The sequence below is a fragment of the Macrobrachium nipponense genome, chromosome 2, assembly GCF_015104395.2.
Source record: "Macrobrachium nipponense isolate FS-2020 chromosome 2, ASM1510439v2, whole genome shotgun sequence".
Taxonomy (NCBI): Eukaryota; Metazoa; Arthropoda; class Malacostraca; order Decapoda; family Palaemonidae; genus Macrobrachium; species Macrobrachium nipponense.
The window spans coordinates 125699782-125724115 of NC_087201.1; the positions used below are offsets into that span (position 1 = coordinate 125699782).

The 24334-nt window shown below is 43.3% G+C and overlaps 1 protein-coding gene across 7 annotated transcripts in view; it reads right to left on the bottom strand.

The window, feature by feature from the left end:
* Positions 1–903: 903 nt before the first annotated feature.
* The window catches only part of LOC135220974 (methylated-DNA--protein-cysteine methyltransferase-like), a 60109-nt gene continuing 36678 nt past the window's right edge, over positions 904–24334 (bottom strand). For 6 of the 7 annotated variants that reach the window (XM_064258657.1, XM_064258655.1, XM_064258661.1 and 3 more), the window contains 3 exons: positions 23959–24110; positions 21735–21830; positions 904–1325 (listed from right to left, as the gene is read on the bottom strand). In XM_064258657.1, the coding sequence (XP_064114727.1) occupies positions 1162–1325; positions 21735–21830; positions 23959–24110 (412 nt within the window). In that variant the 3' untranslated portion in view covers positions 904–1161. Of the gene's footprint in view, positions 1326–2063; positions 2159–21734; positions 21831–23958; positions 24111–24334 lie in introns of all 7 variants that reach the window. The other variant, XM_064258660.1, reaches the window with a different exon arrangement.

The window sequence follows — 24334 nt, forward strand, 5'->3', positions numbered from 1 at the left end:
CAAAAATGCATCATGCTGTGTTCTGTACAAAGCAAATTTTTTGTTGATCTGTCCTATGGAGCCCTGAGTGGACCATGAGAGAGTTAACTCCTTTGAGAATGAAGAATGGCTACCAAAAAAAATGCTTTTCCTACCTCAAAACCTGTTTTTTAAAAATGGAACTGCATTTTTCAGACGACCCTTATAATTAGAGGAAGCTTGGGCAGCTGCAACAGAATCCGGGCTGAAAAATGAGTTAATTTCGGATCATTCTAATATTACTACTGTATTTCTAACGTTCACACAATGATAAAATATTTTGGTAGAAAATACAGTAACCTCAAAGAAATGTAATAAAACGTCTAACATTCATTCAGTCCTTTTGTCTTTTACTATGGATGAAATAGCCATACAGTATGTTATTTACACAGTTACGTTGCTAATCTACTATTAACACCAAGGATGTCTCTATAGCATAGTTCACTGGATTCCATTTTTCATTTTTGACATTAAAGATAGCTTTCAAGATGAATCTCAAGTGTTTCATTAAGCTCAGTATGTTTTCATGAAGAAAAGTACTTTTCAGTTTAGATGATGCTAAGGCATTTTCCTAGTAATAATAATGATGTTAGTAGTAAGTACCTGTTTTTGCATTATAATAAAGTATACACTATATGCACTACATAATTCAAGATATATCACTACGTATTCCATAAAAAATTATAACTTAATTAATTTTTTCTCTAAAAATTATATACAATTTTAATTCCCCCCAACCCCACACTCCCAATAAATCCTTCAGGCCAGTCCTAAGGAGTCTAGATGTTACTAATTGTCTAGGTATGCTACTTTACTTACTGCTTAGAAATCGTTCACAACATGGAAAAAGGTGCAGCTTTAGGTTAGGATTACATCAAACTCAAATGACAAAACCAATCCTTTTATTAGAAAATACTGTACACTGCATACCATATTTCAAACTGTAAAAAAATAATAATTTTACTATACTTTACAACAAGACAATCTTTTACATGTCTCAAATCAAATCTTTAGTTCTTGTACTTTTTAATACTAAACAGATTTCAATGACACAATAAAAAATTAAACTATAAGAGTCATTCCTCTATAGATAGACCAAATTCACATTTTTCAATTACAACTTCTTGTAATTTTTTCATGATTTCAGTATTTATCAACTCCTTCATGTTTAAGTAACCATAACTTGACTGACTGTCTTTTTCCACCATGATAGAGACCCATGTCATTTGAACGCACAACCCTATGACATGGAACAATGATACCCGTAGGATTGTTACGCATAGCTGACCCAACAGCTCTCACTGCACCTGTAAATGAAAAAATTCACTGTACAACTAAAGCTGTCTCCTAACAACAAACTCAGATTTTACAGACAAGACTTAACCTATGTTTTCAATCATGATCTTTCAAGAATATGGTGCCTGAAAGACTTGACAAGAAAATAATCTATGGTTAAAAACCTTACATCTTAACTCAACAGGAATCAAAACCCTATTTCTATACAATATTACATCATTATGGAGAGATAAATCATCTTTTACAGAGGCCTATTCCAGAAGTGACATGTTATGTTCCTTTGACCATCCCAGCTTCAAACAATTTTTCAACTGAGACAATACAGCATCCTTATTGGTGAAATGTTTAACTGCCTGAAAAGAGATGTCATCAAAATCAAGTAATTCAACCAATTTATCATACTCAGCTGGTGTACCAGAATGAAAATCATCATCAAGTGGCAATCTGCTTAAGGCATCAGCAATTACATATTTCTTCCCAGGTTTGTGAACTAATTCATAATCACACTGAGATAACAACAAAGCCCATCTCTGTATTCTAGAATTGGCATTACATACATGGAATCTGTTTCCCTCTTCCAAAAAGTCTCAGTAATGGTTTATGATCAGTTCTAGCAACAAAATTCCTGCCAAGCAAAAAGTATCTAAAACATTTCACAGCAAAAATAATTGATCTAACTGAGAGTAGTTCCTTTCTGCTTTAGATAGTTTTTTACTTGCAAAATAAATTGTTTTTTCTTGGTCACCAACCTTTTGTAACAAACCACACCCCACACCTACAGGAGACGTATCCACTTCAATGATTAAAGGACTATCCCCATCAAAACTAGTCAGCACTTTGGACTCTGAAAATGAAGTTTTTATTGTAAAACTAATATTGTAATACCTACCTGAACACCTGAATGATTCCCACCCTCCTCCCCTCTCATACAGAGTTATTGAGTTAAGATTGACGTGAGAGGGCAGGTGTGACCGGCCCGTGAGGCAGGGCTACCAGCGGTGGGCTGGTAAATAGGTAACGAGGGTGTTTGCCAGAAGATTGGCAACACTGATCGTTTATTTCAACCAAAGATTTGGTAAATTTTAATAAATGAGGGTTCGGGCTGGTAAGTGACCAGGGCTTATTCAGGTGTTCAGGTAGGTATTACAATATTAGTTTTACAATAAAAACTTCATATTGCAATACACCCCCTGAACACCTGAATAAGCCCGATTAACAACATTAATTTGGAGGTGGGGAATCAACTCTGCCCGGCCCTCCACTGTACCAGTTGTCAGTCAATATAATTAAGCACTCACCCGACTCATTTTCTTTACCAGAATGCATTTGGAGACGAGTACCCGAGTCAGTCTCAAGTTCCTTTGTCCCTCGTCCAAACTAATCTCCCATGTGTGGCCTTCTAGGCCTCCCATGTGTGGAGGGAAAGACTCTGCACCTCTACTCTAAAGGTCAAAACTCATTGAGTGCAGGAGGGATACAAACCTGTTTCCTCTCAGGTGGCTATGTGCCTCACCTGAGTAGAGGAAAGCTGAAGACCTCCCATGTGGCTCTCGGCCTCTCATGTATGGAGGGAATCTGAAGACCTCCCATGTGGCTCTAGGCCTCTCATGTATGGAGGGAAACTGAAGACCTCCCATGTGGCCTTAGGCCTCTCATGTACGGAGGAGAAAAGAAAAACGTTGTGTTGTCCGTCCATCGGTGCGTCTGCAACGGTGTCTCCGTTCGTAGCGCTGTCCTCTCCTGTAGTGTTGTACCTGCCTGTCTGTTCTGTGCCTGATAAGTGGAAGAATACCCTAAGATAGGCCTAGACCTGTTCTTTCCTATCTGTCCTAATACTTAGAATCCTCTCGTGATATGTCCTATCATGAATGCCTCCTACATATCCCTAATATTTGCTCACTACTCTAATCCTAATTCTGATTACTGACTTGTATAAACTAACGGTTATCCCCTATAACTGCTCCCGCTGCCACGAACGGACCTAAAGAAAACCCTTCGTCGGACTGAAACTGAACATCCCTCAAGTAGAAAGAAGTGAAAACCGAAACAGACTTCCAAGTTGCTGCCTGCAGAATCGCCGATACTGAAAAATTTCTTAAGAAAGCTGCCGAAGTTGCCATTCCCCTAATGCTATGAGCTCTGACTCCTGTCAACTCTGAACTATCTGAAGCAGTTGACCCTTTAGTTATTGCCTGTCGAATGACTTCCCTGAGGAAAAAGCTGATTGCGTTTTTGGAGATCGATCTTAGAGGGATTTTTGGGGGAAACGAATAAGGTTCTGGGTCTGGGTTTCAGTTTCTTCGTCTTATTCACGTAAGCTCTCAATGCTCTCACCGGACATAACCGCAACTCTTCTTCGTCTCCTCCCACGAAGTCGGTCAACGCTGAAACTCTAAACGACCTGGGAAGAGGATTAGACTCTGACTCTGTCTTTGCTCTGAATTCGGGAAGGTAAGACAGGAACAGATCCTCTCCAACCCACGAGATATCTCTCGCGATGGCTTGAAGTTCCCCTATTCTTCTAGCTGTTGCTAATGCTACCAGAAAGAGGACCTTTTTCGTCAGTTCCTTCAGCGTTAAACTCTCCAAAGGTTCAAATTCTGAAGACGCCAACAAACCTAAGACCATTGAAAGATTCCAGGGAGGTGCGTGAGATGGGGTCCTTGGCTTCTCAATCTTGAAAGACCTCAACAAATCATGAATCACTCTGCTGGAAGATATTTCAGGTAGATGGAAACGAAAGGTGCTACTAAGCATAGCTCTATACCCTGCAATTGATGAGTACGAGAGATTCTTCCTTTGTCTAAGAAAGAGCAAGAATTCCGCTATTTTCGGAATTGTAGGACTGGAAATGGTATGTCCCTGCGACCTGCACCAACTTCTATACATGGCCCACCGCACTTGGTATAGTCTTCTTGTGGAATTTCTTAAACAGAGAGTAAGCTGTCTAGCCACTCCTCGCGAAAAACCCGCTTCTCTTGCTGCTCGCTGGATAGTCTCCATGCAGCCAGCCTTAGCACTCGAAGGTTTTGGTGGAACCGATGAAAATGTGGCTGTCTTAAAAGGTCCTTTCTGTGAGGAAGAAGTACTGGGGGCATTATTAGCATTTGTAGAAGATCCGGGAACCAAGATCTTTGAGGCCAGAAAGGAGCGATTAGGGTCATCTGAGTGTTTGAACAGTCCATGAGTTTCCTCAGTACCTGATCCAACATGCCGAAAGGAGGGAACGCATACACCTGCATCCTGTCCCATGACTGTAACATCGCGTCTGTTCCCGCTGACATAGGATCCGTCACCGGTGAAAAGTAAACCGGTAGTCGGTGGTTCTGACTCGTGGCAAAAAGATCTATCGTTGCTGGCCATCTTTTTAAAAGGAGGTCTACTTCCTCCTGGACCAAGGTCCATTCTGCCCCCAGAACTTCTCTTGATCTGCTCAAGGCATCTGCCACCACATTCCTTTTGCCTGCGATGAATTGTGGTAGAATCTTTACCCTGTGTGTCTCGCACCATCTTAAAATTCTCTGTGCCACTTCGTTCAGATTGAAGGATCTTGTACCTCCTTCCTTTTTCAGGTATGCTAATGCTGTGGAGTTGTCTGAAAACAAGGCCACTGTAAGATTTAACATCTGTTCCTCGAAGGTGCATAATGCCTCCTCTACCGCCCTGAGTTCCCTGAAATTTATGGACTCTCTCCGATCCGGATCCCTCCAAAGGCCCTTGGCTTGAGCTCCCTCCAGGATTGCTCCCCAACCCTGATCCGAGGCATCTGTGAACAGATGAACGTCCGGAATCGGAAGGTCTAACTCTACACCGGTGGTCAGATGATGTTCTTCTGACCACCACCGAAGATCCTCTCGGCAAGAATCGTCCCAGCTGATCACTGCGCTCTTGTCCCGAAAGTCCCAGCGATTCCTGAGACATGCCTGCAAAGACCGCATCCGTAGACGAGACCGAGGAACCAGAAGGGAGAGAGAGGACATTCTCCCCAGGAGACTTAGCCATTCCGAAACTGGTTGTTCTCTTGTCGACCTGAACTCCTCCAGTTGGCCTAGTAACATCTCGACCCTCTCTGAGGTCGGGAAAGCCTTCAAAAGAGGCGTCTGAATCCTCATCCCTAAATAAGTCTTCTCCTGTGAAGTACAAGATCGCTCTTGTCTTCGTTTATCCTTATACCCAACTTCACACATAAATCCAGCAAAAAGCTTGTCGCTCTTACTGCTTCTTTCTTGGAGTCCGCCTGAATTAGCCAGTCGTCCAGGTATCTTCTCATCCGAAAACCTTGACTGTGCATTATCTTTGAAACTGGAGACATCACTCTCGTGAAGACCTGAGGAGCCGTGGTCAGCCCGAAGCAAAGTACCTTGAACTGGAAGGTACCCGGAGGACCCGAGAAACGAAGGAGCCTCCTCGACTCCTGATGAATTGGAATTTGGAGGTACGCATCCTTGAGGTCCACCGTCACCATCCAATCGTTTCTTCGAACTGACCTCAACACTGAAGCCACGGTTTCCATGTGGAATTTTGTACATTTCACCCTCTTGTTGAGCTCTGATAGGTCTATAATGGGTCTCCAAGACCCTGACGCCTTCTTTGTGACGAAAATTCGACTGTAAAACCCTGGGGTTGGGGGAGCAGGCTCTATTGCCCCTTTTTGGATTAGAGCCTGAATCTCCTCTTCTAAAGCTATACCCCTGATGGATGAAGGAGCATAACTGTGCAGACGAATTGGTGTCTTGGAGAGTGGAGGAACCGAACAAAGAGGAATCTTGTACCCCTTCTCCAGCACCTCCAAAACCCAACTGTCTGCATTGTACTCTCTCCAGTGGACGGTGAACTGAGAGAGGCAACCCCCTACTGGTATTCCCGAGAGTGGTGTCTCCTATTTGCGAAAATTCTTCCTCGAAGCTCCTGTCTTCGAGGAAGTCGAGTGAGCCGACCTCTTCGCGAATCTAACCTTCTTTGGAGACCTAGAAGGAGAACGAGAATCTGCTCGCCGCTTACCTGGAGACGACATCCTTGTTCCTTTTGGAGATCTAGCTCCTTGCGCTGCCACCCTGATCAATGCTTGTTGAGACTCCACTGTTGAGGTTGATGATACAAAATTCATCATATTGGTCACTTCCTGTTCGTTAAATAACGAACTCGTCAATGTTATTGGAGAACGGGACAAAATCCTTTTGTGTAGATCCGGGAAATGCGGGGGCAAATGACTAAGGTAAAGGTCTCGCCTTTTCTTACCAATGAATGTCGTACACCCTGCCACACAATTTGCCTGGTGTGCCAGGCCCATGGAAACTGAAGTGATGAGGTTATCAAACAGTCCAGGGTCTGAAGGAACAAAACCATCCTTCTTCAAGAACCCCATCAAGCCAGACAGAGTCCACATTGTGTGTGACAAGGCCTCCGTCTGATTCCTGAATACGTTTTCCAAGGCAGCTGCCTCCTTCAGAGAAACACTAACGAGCCTAGATGAAGCCAGAGATCTAGGAATTAACCCCTCAATAGATTCATTGAGAGGAACCCGAATCCCCGACGAAGGGTTCCCAGATACTCCATACAACGCCTTCCTTGGAGGAAGGAGCGCCGAGTCCTGCCTATTAAGTCCTACCACTGAAGCTAGTTTCTTGTCCCGTTCTCTTTCAGAGCTTGTTCGACTCTCCCGAACCAAGGAAGTTTGTTCGAAGAGTACACTACGGGAGGTTTAGTAGCATATAATTCCTCGAAAACTGAATGACTCTGCTGGAACGGTTGATCCTCTCCCTTTGCCTGCAGGAAAATATCCTGGATGAAATGAATCATCCTGCTGTATTCGCTGTCACGCACTTGACTCGAAAGATCCTCAACAGCAGCTGTGTCTTCATCCAACTCGTCTTCTTGGATTACGTCCGAAGGCCGAGCTCGCCCTGTCATAGAAGCGGACTGTACATCTAAACCTACCGATAAATTCAACCCTTCACCACTTATCCCAACCCCCTCCCTCCGCCAGTCAGAAATATCGTCAATAGGCACAGGTGGATGACGAGGCGTATCGACACTCTGCCAAGACGGCAGTGTTGTCAACAGCTCAGGTGAGCTATCTGGTCCCCAATGACTAGTCTGGGAACCGCAGGACTGTTCTATCAGGTGCAGTGTTACCGAATGCAGACGAACTCGGCATCGTCATATTACGCGTCTCCTGTCTCGATGACGCAACAGTCGCGCTCGCTCCGACCCACCCTTCTGGTTGCCAGATACTCCCGGCCAAGCAGCCTGAACACCTAAAAATTCTCCTGTCCTTACCCCTTCCACCTTTCCTGTCCTTGCCCCTGCTACCTGTGTTTGTATGTTTCCTGCCTGTACATTAGTCATATTACCTACCTGGAGTGTTGACCATCCCGCAGCTACTGTCACTCCGCTACTCCTAACCGCCATATCTGGCACCTTCAGTACTCTATCCACTCTGCCTTGCGTCATAGCTAATGTACCCCGAGAACCTACGTCTACCGAAGCTTTAGAGACTAAATGGTGAATGTTACCAAGAGAAGCAATACCTGAATCTGGAAGGGTATTCGAACCCAATGAACCCCCGTACGGAGGTTGATGAAAACCTACACTGTCAGTGTTGTCTCTTTGCCCTGACGAAAAACCAACGTTCATGCTCCTACCACCCCTTGCCAACGAGCTAGCCATGTTACTGTCAGTCAATACAGTATTCCAACCTGACTCTCGGTTGTGCGCAGTGAGCTCAAAGAACCCCCAAACCCTGTCGATATTGTCGTATCAGTCTTAGGAACGACTGAAGAGTAAGGGTACATCCTAACAGATACATTGTCCGTACTATCCGACCAAATCACCTGACCACTGACACCATCCGAACAAGGAATACCGGAATCAGATGCTCCCCCCCGACTACTAGGAAAGGAATTGAAAAAAGTCGAAGAACCCTCAGAAGTAGGAAACATAGAGGAAGGAGAAATAGAAACCCCTACTGACCCAGAAGGCATAGCAGATATCAGTTCCGAAGAAGTAACAGAAAAGGAAGAAGAAGAAGAAGGAAGGAGGAGAGAGGAAGGAAGTTGAAACATAGATTCAGAAGGGCTACATCCCTCATTCATCTTCTTTAAAGAGAGCCAATAAATGAAAATCTCCACCTTGAAAATCAAAACTAAGATCATCTTCAAATTCAGGAAAATTCTTAAGCACGTGATTTCTGATGTCACTGTAGTTCATCAGAAAACACTGCCTAACTAGAGTTCTATACCCTTGTGATAGCCCGAGAAAATTAGCATTGTACTCTGCTATATTTAGCCCTTGATCTAACCTACCCGAAGGACTAGGATTAACCCCCGGACCCCGAACGGAAACTCGAGAAGAAGAAGGAATCTCCTCTACGAATTTATTAGTAGACGAGGACTGAATTACATTCTTACTAATATCTTTATCTGTTTTTCCCCGGGATGATAGACCCGAGGGAAAAATACAATCCGCTGGATCGAGCGGCGAAAGAACCCTGGTCATCTTTACTTCTGGTCTTTGTTCTAAGGCTAAAGAGATCTTTTCCTCCACACCTGGTGCTATTTTCTTATCTGTCACTTTGTCTCCTAATTCTGATATAAACTTACCATCTTTGTTAGGGATTAAAGGGGAAACTGCTACTAACTCTGCCTGCTCCGCGCCAGGGGGGACGGCGGATCCTGCCCTGTGGGCTTGCGGATCCCCATAACCCCCAGCACCGGTTAGGGCTGGTTCTGGAACAGGCAGGGGAGCTGGAAAAGAACGATTAGTACTTTCAGTATCCCTATGCTTGATCTATCTTCACTCAGCCTTGACATGAAATCAGTAAACAGAGACGTCATACTCGATGTCAACCTACTCTCAAGTTTCTTAAAAAGCACTGTCTCTAAATCTCTATCTTGTTCTACATTAGACTCTTCCTGCCTACGTTTACTTCTTGATACAAGACCTTTCCTATGTTTAAGATACCCTAACATTTGTTCCAAAGACCACTCCTGACATTCTACACATCTAGTCTTTCACATTACATTGGACAGGACTACAATTTACGCATAATGAGTGACTGTCGTGTCTTAGGGTACTCATCCTCTTCTTGCATTGTTGGCAAAGACGATACGTCGTTGAAGTTCCGCTCGTCGTTTTCTGTGATGTCGTGGCCGAGGATGCAGAAGTTGATGTCGTTGTCATAGCCTGTGTTGTTTCATCTTTAGCCGAATCCATGTCTAATGATAAGGTATACAGAGCAATTCAAACCGTAATCCAAAGGAAAGCGTAATTCGTCACCAAATTTAATCAATTCAATGGTGCAAATGAAGGCCGGGCAAGACCAAAAAGAAGTTCGCTGTGGATACGTCCGTACTCCACCGCGAACGATAAGTGATTGACGTGAGAGGGCAGGTGTGACCGGCCCCGTGAGGCAGGGGCTACCAGCGGTGGGCTGGTAAATAGGTAACGAGGGTGTTTGCCAGAAGATTGGCAACACTGATCGTTTATTTCAACCAAAGATTTGGTAAATTTTAATAAATGAGGGTTTGGGCTGGTAAGTGACCAGGGCTTATTCAGGTGTTCAGGGGGTGTATTGCAATAATCTCTTTTAATGCCTTCAAATGCCTTCTGCTGTACTGAAGTCCATCTAAATTTTACATTTTTCTTCAACAAATCATACAAGGAAGCTAGCTTAAAAGAAAAATTCTTTACAAACTTGCAATAGTAAGTAATCATACCTAAAAAAAGATTGAACTTCTTCAACAGAAGCAGGACATGGGCAATCTAAAATGGCTTCCAGTCCCTTTGAAGATGGCTTAACTCCTTTACCTGAGATGTGGTATCCTAAAAATTCAATAGATTTAGCCTCCAAAACAGTCTTAGTCTTATTTATTTGTACATTATGTGCTTGCAAAGGTTCCAAAACCTTTCTTAATCGGTGATCATGCTCCTTTTTGGTAGCACCACTTACAATAATATCATCTAAATAAGCAGCTACACCCTCCACATTTGCCAACGGTTGAGAAGCCAAAAGGTAAGCGCTTATATTTAAACAATCATTTATGAGTATTAATTACTAAGTACTCTTGACTTTTCTCATCAACAGGTATTTGAAGATAAGCATTCTTAACATCAATTTTGGAAAAAACTTTCCCTTACCAACAACAGATAACAATTCCTCTATCTTTGGTAACGGGTACCTGTCACAATGAATTTGTTTATTCAAAACTTTAAAATCTCCACAAATCCTCATTTCAACCTTATTTTCTTCCAATACAGGTACAATAGGAACTGCCCATTCACTGTGTGATATGGGTTCCATCATTTCATCCACTACTAGCTTATCTAAGGCATCTTCAATAATTTTCTTGTAAAAAAAAGGAACTGTGCGTGCTTTCATAAACTTTGGGGTAGCATTACCTTTTAAATGAATCTTAGCCAAAACACCAGTAATAGGTTTACTTGAATCTACCAAGTAATTATCTAGCAGCTTTTCTGCACTCACATTAGCAACCTTTATTACTCTAGTACCTTCATCTATTCCAGCCAGATAAATACATACTTGCTGCATTAAATCTTTACCACACAAATTTGTATTACAAGAATCAACAACATAAAATACCTGAGAAACCTTTGTGCTATTATAAAGTACAGGAGCTAACACTTTGCCAAAGACATCAATTTTCATATCATCAAAACCTCTTAGCTTTTTATTGCATGGTTCCATATTTAGTTTTAAACCATGTACCCACTCTTTGGTTATAGTGGAACTAAATTCTGATTAATACTGAAATAAAATTCATCAGAATTAAGAGCAAAAACCTTTCCTTTAACCATTAACAATCTATCATCACTGTTGTCTTCATAATCATCAATAGTTTTTACAGCCTTCTTACCTTCAGCCCTACTATTGGAAGCCTTATACCTAGGTTTAACATTACTAGGCCTATGAAGAGACAAATCTTTGTTTGCCTCTCTACATACCCTTTTTAGATGACCTTTCCTTTTACAAATGTTACAAGTCAGATCTGTAAACCAACAGTCTATACTCTCATGAGGAAAACCACAATGCTTACAAGATGACTTTTCTTTTCTCACTGAACTAACCTGTGGCTGTGATTCGTTTCTCTCACCCACAAAAGCTTTTTCCATGTTCAAAATTCTTTCTAAAACTGCACTAGAGGTCATAGTTTGGAGATCAATATTCAAAACAACTAAATTGGGAAAATATACTTCATTGTCAACTGCCATAAACAACTGATCTTTGACTCTTGAATCGAAATGATTACCAAAATTGCAATCTTTTGCTAAAGCCTTGAGGTCAGCATACAAACTATTCACTGTCTCATACCTCCTTTTTTTTCTTTGTTGAAAAGCTATTAGGCTACGATGATAAGAAGGTTTCACAATGTAATGTGATTTCAAAACAGCTACAAGGTCATCGTAAGTCTTTGTATGGGGTAAATCAGGAGCACACAAATTACCCAGTACACTAAAAACATCAGTTCCAATTGACACTATCAAAACATTTTTCTTTTTGTTATCTTCCTCAATTCCAAGATTACTAAAATTAGCTTCTAATAAACTAAGCCAAAGATCCAGGGTTATCTGAGAAGAATTAAAAGGATCAATCTTAATCTGAGTAGTCATTGCCATCGTGAACAAAACTGCAAGATGAAGCAAAACTGTAGGTAGCAGCCTATATGCCAGGAAAGGTGGGGTAAAACACAATAAATCAAAGCATCAACTAGTACAGCTTGGGGAATTGAAAATCCTCACCCCTAGCATAGGTGAACTCTGCCTAACCTCCGCACCATCGCCGTCAATCAACTGGCCTTACAGGAGTGTCCTTAGAGCCGGTAGGCTATGCTGAACTCATCAAAAATCTGGGAAAATCCTTACATCCACATGAAGTTCTTGTAGACCCTATGCTCCTCTGCATGGATTCTCGTCGCCATTTGTTAGGACGAGCATAATTAAATACAGGGCTGGATACAAGGTTTATTGTGAATACCGTTACAACTTGCCGGCTGCTGCCAAGGACCAGCACACCCGAGCGCATCCCAACACAACAACGGAACCGAGAACTCAAAAACAAAAGACGTTCATAGCAGGGAATAGAATCAGAATTAACAAAGAATAACTTTTTTTATCTAAAACTCTACAAGCTCGGTCTGAGGGAACAAAAATTGAGACTCCAACAGATCCCCATTCCTCGAAGCCAGCAAGGATTCAGAGTCAACTGATCTTTCCATCCTGGATAAAGCCGCGTCTCTTCTAATCAGGAGGTTAGTCCACAAATTAACATTGAGGTGAGCCATATACGAAAACGTCTTGCCTCCGGACTGCAACAAACCCTTCTCAGGACCTGTCAGAAGGTATCTTGGCACTGGCCATAGACCAGAAGTCCAGCCAAGAAACCATCTGCAACATGAAGGCTGCCGTAGATTCCAACGCTGAGGCATACTTTCTATGCCTCGTGAGAGGCGGGGATAGCAGCTTGGGAGAGCCCCTAGTGCGAAGTAAACCATCCCGATCGGAAATAGAGGCGTTAACCTTATGCAAGACCGACTGGACATGCCCCGATGAGGGAAGTTGAAACGAAGACTTGGGATCCTGTGTAGCTCCCAGCAAGGCTTCCAAGCAGGAAGAAGTGTAAGACAACTGAGCCTGAGTCCTACTCTCCAAATTGTTGAAACCACGAAAGAGATCGATGACTTCTGAAAAAGGAAGACAAAACTTGCGTGTCTCCCTCCACCTGCTTCGACAGTGGAGACCGACGACGAGAGGGGTGTGCAGTCCATTTAAAACCCCTTCCTCGTTTAAAATAACGGAAGAACCAGCAGTCAAACAGCCCGACACACCAACTAACCTGTGTGGGCTGGACCCAAGCGCCAACTCCCGAGATGAACCAACCACAACACCAGAAACATCACTATGCCCTCACCAACAGATGACTCCTTAACATGGCCGTAAATGGGCAAAGGCGTGGCAGACGTATGAATGTGAGTTGGGGAGGAATCTCGAATACTCGAGAATGAATGAGAATCTCTCGGAGTCAAACTCTTGGAAGAACCAGGGAGAGGGGCAGGCAAACACTCCTGCTGCACCAACTCCGCGCTCACAACCTTCGACCTCTTGACAAGCGCCTTGAGATCCTTACGGCAACGGATAGGCCCTGGAGAAGAATTGGGAGCGCCTGCAACATGTACATGGACGGGGGAGGTTGCAACACGCTCTTGACTCGATGCAGAGGGTGAAGCAGCCACTGCAGATCGCACATAAGAAAATATACTGACACTCTCTGAAACACCAACACTCTCAGGAACACGGGCGTGTTGCTTCTCACTCGCAGGCAAAAAAAGGGCACAGTCCTTAGCCTTCCAACACTTGATACGCCGATGCAGTGGAGATGGGGGAGAAGGAGAGGAAGACAGCACTGGCTCCTTACACAATCTCTTCGCAGGAGGTGGGGGTGATGCAACACGCTTGCTTCCAGTCCTCCCAGCTGACATGACAGCCAACTCACCTACCAAAACAGAGTCCAATCTCTTAAGAACCGCCTGGCATAAAGCCTCAGACGGATCAGCAAGAGAAGGCTCCAACAACATGGAAGGGAGATGCAGCGAACTGGATGGCAGATATGATGTCATGGCAGCGAACGATGACGACAGATAAGTGAGGCAGCGCAGTGGAGGCGACTGAGTGACGTCATAAGTGACGATGACATCACAGCTTCCCCTTGATCTGAATGGGAAGCAGACGCCACTGGCGGAGGGATACAAAATGGCTGACCCCGTGACGTCATTAGCGGGGCTGATGCCATGGCTTCCCTCTGACTTGAAGAAGCAGCAATACAATATGGCTGACCTCGGTTACCGATGAAGATGAGGGCAGGAGGAGGGGGTAGGGCCTGGACAGCATGAGGAGGGGGTTAGCGAACAGCTAACCCTCCAAGGACGGAGAATCCCGTAGCTCCATGGTCTTCCAAAACGCCGCCATCTTGGACGCTTCCAATTCTGTAAAAATGATATTTTCATGATAAAATAAAGTTTCACATATACTTACCGAACAGTTACATAGCTTATAGCTTCTTACCTACGGCAGTCGAAATTCAAATTGTTGGCGCCAGCGGCGTTGCTATCTTAAGTATAGGTGATACAAGACCCGCCCACATCCGGGAACCCTGGGTACTGCTAGCCTTCTACCGTCAATTTTCGTTTAGCCGCCACGTCCATCTGTGGGGAGGTGGGTGGGCTTTGATTATGTAACTGTTCGGTAAGTATATGTGAAACTTTATTTTATCATGAAAATATCATTTTCACATAAGTGACTTACCGAACAGTTACATAGCTGAATCCAAACTACCCGGAAGGAGGGTAGATGGACTACATAAAAATGACAGTAAGACCACATTAAACAGCAAATGTTGCAGTACCCTACCTTGTGAGAGAGCAGCTGCAGGAGAATACTGCCTCTGGTTAGCGCTCTCATCACTCGTAGGAGACGTGGCAGTATAGGCCAGGGTCGTCCCTACTTAGTGGGATTTTGTAACCATGGACAAGACCGTTGGTTGACAAAATATTAAAAAACAGATAATGCCCTTGCCCTGGGCTTCAGAAACCAGATAAAAAACAACAGACCATCACCTATACCAAAAATAATGACATACTCAAAAGTAATAAATAAGATCTGGAGGTTCTCCAAAGTACTATGAGCCTCCAGTCTGCCCACGACTCAACAACCTATAACAAGGCGAGGAGACAGTAGAGGATAGAAAGTTCCCCTATGTTTCCTTTCCCAACACCATGCCCGCTACCGACAAAGGACCCAATTTACAACAACTATCATAGGTAACCTCTACATTCTTCAGGTAAAATGAGGCGAACACAGATCTCGATCTCCAAAACGTAGATTGAAGAATCGAGGAAAGCGACATATTGTGCTTGAAGCTTAAGGATGTCGCCACTGCACGTATTTCATGTGCTTTCACCTTAAGCACATTTAGAGTCTGATCTTGGACTTGAGAGTGTGACTCCAGTATCAGACTTCTCAAAAAGAACGAAATAGCGTTCTTGGAGAGGGGTTTTGCAGAATTCTTAACCGAACACCAAAGTCGGTCGGAATTACCTCTTAACGGATTGTGTCCTTGACAGGTAACATTTCAGAGCTCTGACAGGACATAGTAAATATTCTTCGTCCATCGGACCCACTATATTAGATAATCCCTTAAGTACAAAAGATTTAGGCCATGGGTTAGAGGGAGATTCGTTCTTTGCTAAAAATTCGTTAACAAAAGAACAAACCGCATTACGATTTTTGAACCCCACCTCTGTGGATGGCTTGTAACTCACTCACTCTTCCTGCTGTAGCCAAAGCGAAGAGAAAAAGTGCCTTCCTCGTTACATCTCTCAAAGACGCTTCACGAAGTGGCTCGAATCGTGAAGACATCAGAAAAGTTAAAACTACGTCCAAGTTCCAGTCCACACTATCCTTCTTGGATACTTTTACTGTATTAAAAGATTTAATTAAATCTCCAATATCCTGGTTAGAGGAGATGTCAAGCCCTCTATGCTTAAATACTGAGGACAGCATAGCTCTGTACCCTTTAATTGTCGATACCGACAAGTTCTTAACTTCTTTAAGGTACAGCAAAAAATCAGCTATTTCTGTCACAGAGGTTTTAGAAGACGAGAAATTATGTCTTCTGCACCACGTCCTAAAGACTCCCCACTTTGATTGGTAAAGCTTGGCAGAAGAGCTTCTTCGACAGTTAGCAATAGCCTCTGCCGCTCTACGAGAAAACCCCTTCGCTCTGACGAGTTTCCGGACAGTCTGAACCCTGTCAGTGACAGAGCGGACAAATTCTGATGATACCTGTCGAAGTGGGGCTGTTTGAGTAGCCGAGGATACTGAGGAAGAAGTCTGGGATGTCTATAACCAACTTGAGAAGGTCTGGAAACCACTCTTTCCTGGGCCAGAATGGTGCTACCAACGTCATTGACACATTTTGATGTGAGAGGAACTTGTTCAACACCTCTCTGATCATTCCAAATGGGGGAAAGGCGTAAACGTCTAGACCCGTCCAATCCTGAAGCATTGCGTCGGTCTTCCAAGCAAGAGGATCTGGAACTGGGGAACAAAAGATCGGAAGTCGATTGTTCCTCGACGTGGCAAACAGATCCACTGAAGGTCTTCCCCAAAGTTTCCACAGTTCCTGACAAATTTTGTCTTGCAATGTCCACTCCGTGGGAAGAACTTGGTTTACTCGACTGAGTTCGTCTGCCAGTACATTTAACTTCCCCTGTACAAACCTCGGAACGGGGGAAATATCCCGATCTTGAGACCAGAGAAGGAGATCTTCTGCGACTTTGTTGAGGGAGAATGAATGGGTTCCTCCCTGATTCCTGATATAAGATAGAGCGGTGGTGTTGTCGGAGTATACTGCCACTCTCTTTCCCACGACCAAAGGAGCGAATGCTTGCAGACCGAACCAAATCGCCTTCAACTCCTTCATGTTGATGTGATTCAACCTCTCTTTCTCTGACCATAATCCTGAGATCTTTTTGGTCCCTAGGAGAGCTCCCCAACCTCTGTCCGATGCGTCGGAGTATAATTCTACGTCTGGGTTCCTTAATGTCAGGGAGAGACCCTCTTGCAATCTTTCCCTTGACATCCACCATCTCAAGTCGTTCTTGATCTCTTCCGACACTGGGAACGAATACGTGTCTGGTTGAGACTTCCGACACCAACTCGCTTTGATATAAAACTGAAGAGATCTCATGTGAAGACGACCCAACTTTACAAACGTCTCTACTGATGATAACGTCCCTAGAAGACTCATCCATTCCAAGGCGGAGGAGGACTGACGATTCAGGAATTGGCTCACTTTTTTGAGGCAAGATTCTATTCTTTTCGGGGACAGAAAAACCCGAAAAGTCTGAGAGTCCAGAATCATCCCCAAATAGGGGATCTTCTGGGACGGCACTAATTGAGACTTCTCCAGGTTGATGAGAATTCCCAATTGACTCGCTAATGACAGTGTCTTCCGTAAATCCTTCACGCACTGTGTCCTCGAACCCGATCTGAGAAGCCAGTCGTCCAGGTAAAATGCTGCATTTATGCCCAACATATGCAGCCATTTCCCCAATGGAGCAAGAACACGAGTAAATACTTGAGGGGCCGTCGAAGGCCGAAACAAAGGGCTCTGAATTGATACGTCCTCCCTTCGAACACAAATCTCAGGAACTTCTTTGAACTCTGGTGAATCGGGACATGAAAGTAGGCGTCCTTCATGTCCAGGGACACCATCCAATCGTCTGGGCGAAGTGCCGACATCACAGAATGATTTGTTTCCATATTGAACTTTGTCTTCAGCACAAAAAGGTTCAATGCGCTTACATCTAGCACTGGCCTCCAACCTCCCGAGGCTTTGGGAACTACAAAGAGTCTGTTGTAGAATCCTGAGAACTGTCGAGGACTTCCTCTATTGCTCCCTTCTTGATGAGTGCATTGACCTCTGCTGCTAAAGCCAAAGCTCTCTCTGATCCTGGAGAATATGCTGTTAAGCTGATTGGTGTATCGGAGAGAGGAGGATCTAAAACAAAAGGAATCGAGTATCCCTCTCGAAGAACTTGAACTACCCATTGCTCTGCACCTCTTCGACTCCATTCTTCCCAAAAAAGATGGAGTCTTGCCCCTACTTGCACGTGAAGGAACGGCTTTTCACTTGTCCGAAGGTTTGGGGGGAGGTTTCTTTGAGGACTTGTACTGTGGACGCAAATTAGTCCTGGGTCGTTGCCACTTAGGTTTATTCCCTCGAAAGGGATGCTTCTGAAGAGGAGAAGACTTAGCTCCTGTCGGAGTAGGCTCTTTCGGACGTCTGGAAGACTGAAGAAGGAGATCATTAGTAGATTTCTTTTCTAAATCCGATAGAATTTGTTGAATGGTTTCTTCAGGGAAAAGATGAGATTTACAGAGAGGAGCAAAACATGAGAGCCGACTTCTGGTTATTAGTGACTCCTTTAGACACGAAAGAACACCACCTTTCTCTCTTCTTCATCACTCCATTGTGAAAAGGGCTGCTAATTCTCCTGAACCATCTCTAACAGCCTTATCCGCACAGGACAGAACTCCTAACCAGTCTGTGGCAAAATCTTCTTCTAAAGACTGACAGTCTTCAATCTTGCGAGCTAAAGAGGCAATAGTCCAGTCCAAAAAACTAAATACCTCAAATACTTTAAAAATATTCTTCACCAAATGGTCCAGCTCTGAAGAAGAAAACAAAATTTTAGCTGACGAAAAAGCTGCTCTTCGGTGTGAGTCCACTAAACGGAGAAGTCTCCCTGGGAGGAGGCAGACACTCCCAAAGAAGGAACTTCTCCAGTTGCGTAGAAGCGATACGCTTTACTCTGAAGCTTAGAAGGTGGGAAAGCAAACGAAGCCTTACCTGTTTCCCTCTTCTTAGAAAGCCACTCTGTTGACTCCTTAAGGGCCTGCTTCGAGGACTGAGAAAGAACCAGTTTAGGTAGACACGAATACGCTGTCTTCCTATCTTTAACGAACATTGAAGGCGGTGAAGACGGAGAAGCAGGTTCAAAGTAATCTGGATAAGTGGACAGGAAAAATTTAAGAAGACTCGAATAAGCCGACAAATCTTGTCATCTTGATCCAAAGCTTCCTCTTCAGACTGCACGGAAGCAGAGTCGAAATCAGGCTTATGTTCTACCCCGGTGGAGGATTTCAACAAACTCATAAGATCCTGGAAATGCTTCTTAAATGGAGCTAAGGTAGAATCGTCTAACACTGTAGAAGTCGATGGTCTTTCAGTCGAAGAACGATTCTTTCTAACAGGTGAAGTCTCCTCACCACGAGTCGACACAGGCGAACAACCAGTCGAAATTCCTATCGACTCACGGCGAGGGGAGTCGAACAAAGACGAGCGAATACGCTTCTCTGGACAGTAATACGGAGTCGAATGAGGCGACCGAGCCGAAACTGCGACCGAGACTCGCTTGGGAGAGTCGAGCGATCGTGAATTATCACAAAGTTTAGTCCGAGAGCCATTGCTTTTAGCCGAAAAATGCGACTGCAGAGGAGATTCACTAAATATCACATCCGGAGCAAAACTACACGAAGGTTGAGGACTCCAATGCCTCTTAGACTTCTTAACAGGAGTCGGTGACGAATCACCCGCAAGAATCGAATGTCTTTTTAACGGTCGAGACACCAAATCACCTCGCCTTTTGCGCACTGGCGATTGCACTTCCGAATCAGAAGACAGACGAGAATCACAAACACTAACACCTTTCCACATCTTTTTGGACGACACCCGCGAGTCGACGGAGTCGAAGGCTGACCGCGGGCAAACTCCCCCAGACTCCTTACGACCTCCGGTATGTCTTCTCCCGGTTGCGGGGGAGCGGGACAGTGACCTTCGTCTGGGAGTCGAGGGGGAACAGACAACCGCCTCCTCAGGCGCAACATTAACACTTTGCACTGCACTAGATTTCACTGTACTATCTACGAAAGCTTTAAAAGACATTCCTAACTTCATAACTGATTCAGCTAACACTTCGAACTTTTTATCCATCTTAGACTCAAGCAAGGCAATGGTGTTGGGTTCGGAAACATGGGCAACTTGAACAGGGGTAATCAAAGGAGAAGTAGGAGGACTATTAATTGGAGAAATATTCTCTAATAAAGGAGAGGCAAGAGAAGACTTATTTGTCTCCGAAGGAACAGGAGTAGTTTCTAACCTATTCTTACTACTAGCCCTAAGAGCTGCCTTCCTCTTCCTATCTTTCTCCATTTTCTCAGCATGCGATCTAACCGCCTTCCATCCCTGTTCATCCAATTCTTTACATTCATCACATGTCACATCCATACCATTACAATTTTGTCCTCTGCATTTAGTGCACTTAGAGTGCGGATCGTGACATAACTTAGCTAATCTTGTTTTGCAGCCAGCGCTGCAAAACCTTACAGCAGATGAACTAGAATCTGACATAATTAGCAATAATGACGAAAAAACTGAATAGAGATAGCTAACTGGCAAGAAAAAACCAAAAACTTGTACATCACCAAACAAAAACCAAAATCCAAAATGGCGACGCAGGAGACTGCAGCGAAAATCTCACAGGTGTTACCCCGTGAGCGGCAGAAACGAAAATTGACGGTAGAAGGCTAGCAGTACCCAGGGTTCCCGGATGTGGGTGGGTCTTGTATCACCTATACTTAAGATAGCAATGCCGCTGGCGCCAACAATTTGAATTTCGACTGCCGTAGGTAAGAAGCTATAAGCTATGTAACTGTTCGGTAAGTCACTTATGTGAAAACAAAGAAGACAATGATGAAAAAGCATCCTCCCTCTCTGGAATCAAATTAACTCCCGAAGAAGGAGGGGCGACATACAAAAATCAGCCTGAGGGCCTCCCAATACTTCCAACAACAAATTAATGGAAGAAAATGAAGAGGACAAAGGCACAAGTCTACTATGGGGTGTGATCGGAGCAGGAGACGAAGCACCAGGAAGAAGAGACGAAAAAACCCTCATGAAGGGGAAAGAAGAAATCCTACGATGCTCCCTCTTGCTATAAAACAACTTCCACTGCTCTTTAGGCCAAGCATGGCATTCCGTACAAGGATTCGTTAATGTATAAACATAGAGCGACACCTACTGCAAGTGATGTGGGGGGGTCGCAGCTGAAGCCAAAAACTAGAACACGGAGAACCTACAGTTCCGGGGCACACACAATGATGAGGCCGAGATGGAGCAGAAGCCATAATAACAGCACACACACACACACACTAAACACAATCGAAACAGGCAATGAACCGGGTAAAGGCCGAGAGGGGTCAATGTTATGATCTCTTGCCCAGGCAGTTAAGAAAAGACTGACGCGGTGGTGTAGATGCATGGTCCTTGACCACTCTTTACCCGATATACGCACACGTATATCGCGTATATCAAGATTCCTTGCTTCCATCTGTGATTTAACCGGATCCAGCTAGGCGCTAGAAATTATCCTTTTGTTAAGACTGAAGGTTTGTTCATGTATGAACAACAATAAGTCCTCCCTTATCCTCATCTTGATATACACACAATAAAAGCTGTCAATGTAATCCACTTTCTAATTTTCTTAAAACAGTTTTACCAGAGAAGCATTAATATCAATAACCATTTCATCCAATATTGTTATGTCAATCACAATCTGGCATTGAATGTGTAGTTTTTGACATGTACCCAGATATGAACATCAACATCTCTTTTTAACTGATAAGATAAATTTTCAAGAAGTATGTACAGTACTGTAACAAATTCCACGACAGAAAGTTGGTGGATACGTAACTGAAACTCAACGGAAACTCAATCCCTATTGGATGAACAGCTTAAAAAAAAATATGTACTGGAAATATCTAAAAATCTCAGAACATCATACCAGGATTATTAAGTTTTGATGCTAAAGCACCATAAGTAATCACCTCTCCAGGTCCTACTGTATCTGCAAGTATCTGCCAAACTTGAGCACGAAACCCTGAAAAAATGTAAATTATCACTCAAAAATTCCTCTAAACAGGACAAAGATTTCAAATTACTACTTAAAACACATTTACAAAATTAAATTGGAAGCCTTATTATATTTCCATTTCCATAATGTGTAAAAAAGGGATTTAACGGGACCAACGGCTTTACGTGACTTCCGAACCACATCGAGAGTGAACTTTTATCACCAGAAATACACATCTCTCGCTCCTTAATGGAATGGCCGAGAATCAAACCCGCGACCACCGAGTTGGGGCGCCAGCACCATACCAACCACGTGCCACCGGGGCACTCTGTTTAAGGGGTTGGCCCCACATTAAAAGAAACAGGACAATGATTTTTGCCACATTCTTACATTAATTGCTGAAAAATGGGTGAACACTAGTATATCCAAAAAATTCCATACCATTAACTATCTGAAAGTACCCTTATGCACTTGGGTTCTTTAAGACCCTTCCTTTCCACTGCCTATTCCACCCCCTATGTACTCCTTGCCCCCCTCCTAATACTTGAGTTGAATACTCTTCATTATCCTATCAATCTTTACTCCTTCCACAAAACTAGAACATTTCAAATCACTCTGATCCATCCTTCTCATCCATATCTAAATTTTTCACCCTGTCAGATCTTATGCCGCACATACAGTACATACTATACAAACAGCCCATCTCAACACCTTATACAAATAGCTCATCTCATCATCTTCTTTAATTCACACTTCACTGTTACAATGGGATTAGCTCTAGCTACAATCCCTTCTTATATTCTCAACTTAGATAACTGCAACATGCTTAGTTTCACCCATTCTCTGACTTACCCCTTCTCTCTCTGTTATAATTATTAATCAACATTCATTGCTCCATCTTCCTAGTTTCTTTATCCTTAAAACCCTAATCTTGCTCTCAATTCTCCTCTTTCACTAGTCTTTGCACTTTCTCTTCAGTACTCCCATTCATTACTGAGTCATCTGCCACTCCACACACCATTAATTATCCCACAATTTTGTAACTATGTACTAGTGTTTTTCCTCAAGATTTCATGCCTCACTCCATCAATAAAGACACTGCACAGCCATAAAGACTTAATATACCCTTGTTTCAGACCCAATTTTACAACAAACCAGAAGCTCTTTCATCTTCATATTCTAACACATACTTCTATTGAAAAACAATTCTTACAGCCTCCTCATTTGTCTTGTGGAGCCTTCATTCCTCTCATTCCTTCCTTCAGATCTTTTCCGTCATCCAGACTAAGACCCTGTTCACACATGGTGGTTGCATCTGCACAAATGAAAAGTCAATGACAAAGCACAGGGATGGTCACCCACAAGCGTGTGGATTGGTTAACCACTGCGGCATCTGCATGGGCAAAGTTTCCCATTGCAACAACATGGAATCTGCACGGTTCGAGATACACGTTTACTAGTTGGCAGAGCGGGGAATCAAACCCAGACCCTGAGATCGGCAGTCGAGCACGTAACCGACTCGAATGATCATAAAATAATTTGACGATTTACTTGCACTGCATAAGGATGATAATTCAGCAAATGACATAATGCAGAGCATATTCATTTATACGTAATCATGAGTACACACATACATATAATGTACATATTGTAGATAATATATATGTATCTTCTTTCCCATCGTTATCCCTGCATTAAGGGGTTGGTTACCAGATGTGCCTTCTCCACAGCCTTCTATCAAAACCATCATCCTCCACCATACCACTTCTCTCCAAATGTTCCTTCACTTTATCTCGCCATCTGATTCTCCGTCTCCCCCTCAATCTTCTTCCTCTAACAAGTTCTTCCCAAGCCCCTCTTCACTCCCTCCTCATCATCCATCCTTAACACGCGCCCATTCCATCTCAATCATGACTCTCTTATCACCTCTGAAAACTTTAAAAAGCCTCTTCTTCTTCTTATTTCATCATTTTCCAATCTCTCAAGCAGTGATATTCCCATAATCCACCTCAGCATTCTCATCTCTGTTCTTTCAAGCTTTACTTCCTCTTTTCTTGTATTGTTTAGCATCCTTCTGACTTCATTCAAAAAAATGAAAATCTACTGAAACCATTTACCAAAGACTAAATCTCTCATTCAACACTCTGCTACATACCCTTTTTTTCCTGTTTGAGAGCACAAATATCTGGTCTTAGAATTTGAGAAATCAGCTTAGGATCTCTAAAGTACTGCTGCAACCATTCATGACACAGTTTCATAATTGTTGATAGGTCTTTTCCCTTTGCTCCCATAACAAGAACATCAGTTCTGTAAAATATGAAAATACTTTATGTAAGATCACAAAATCAGAAATATTCTAAAGTGCAATATGTATTCTATCATGCATGATAAAAGGGAAAATATATCTTGAATTATTACAAGTTAAATAAATTTTTAATCTTTAATCCAGTTTCATGCTAAAAAAAATGTATTACATAACATTAATAAAAGTACATAGATGAGAGCTAAATGAATTGTGAACGGAGTTTGTT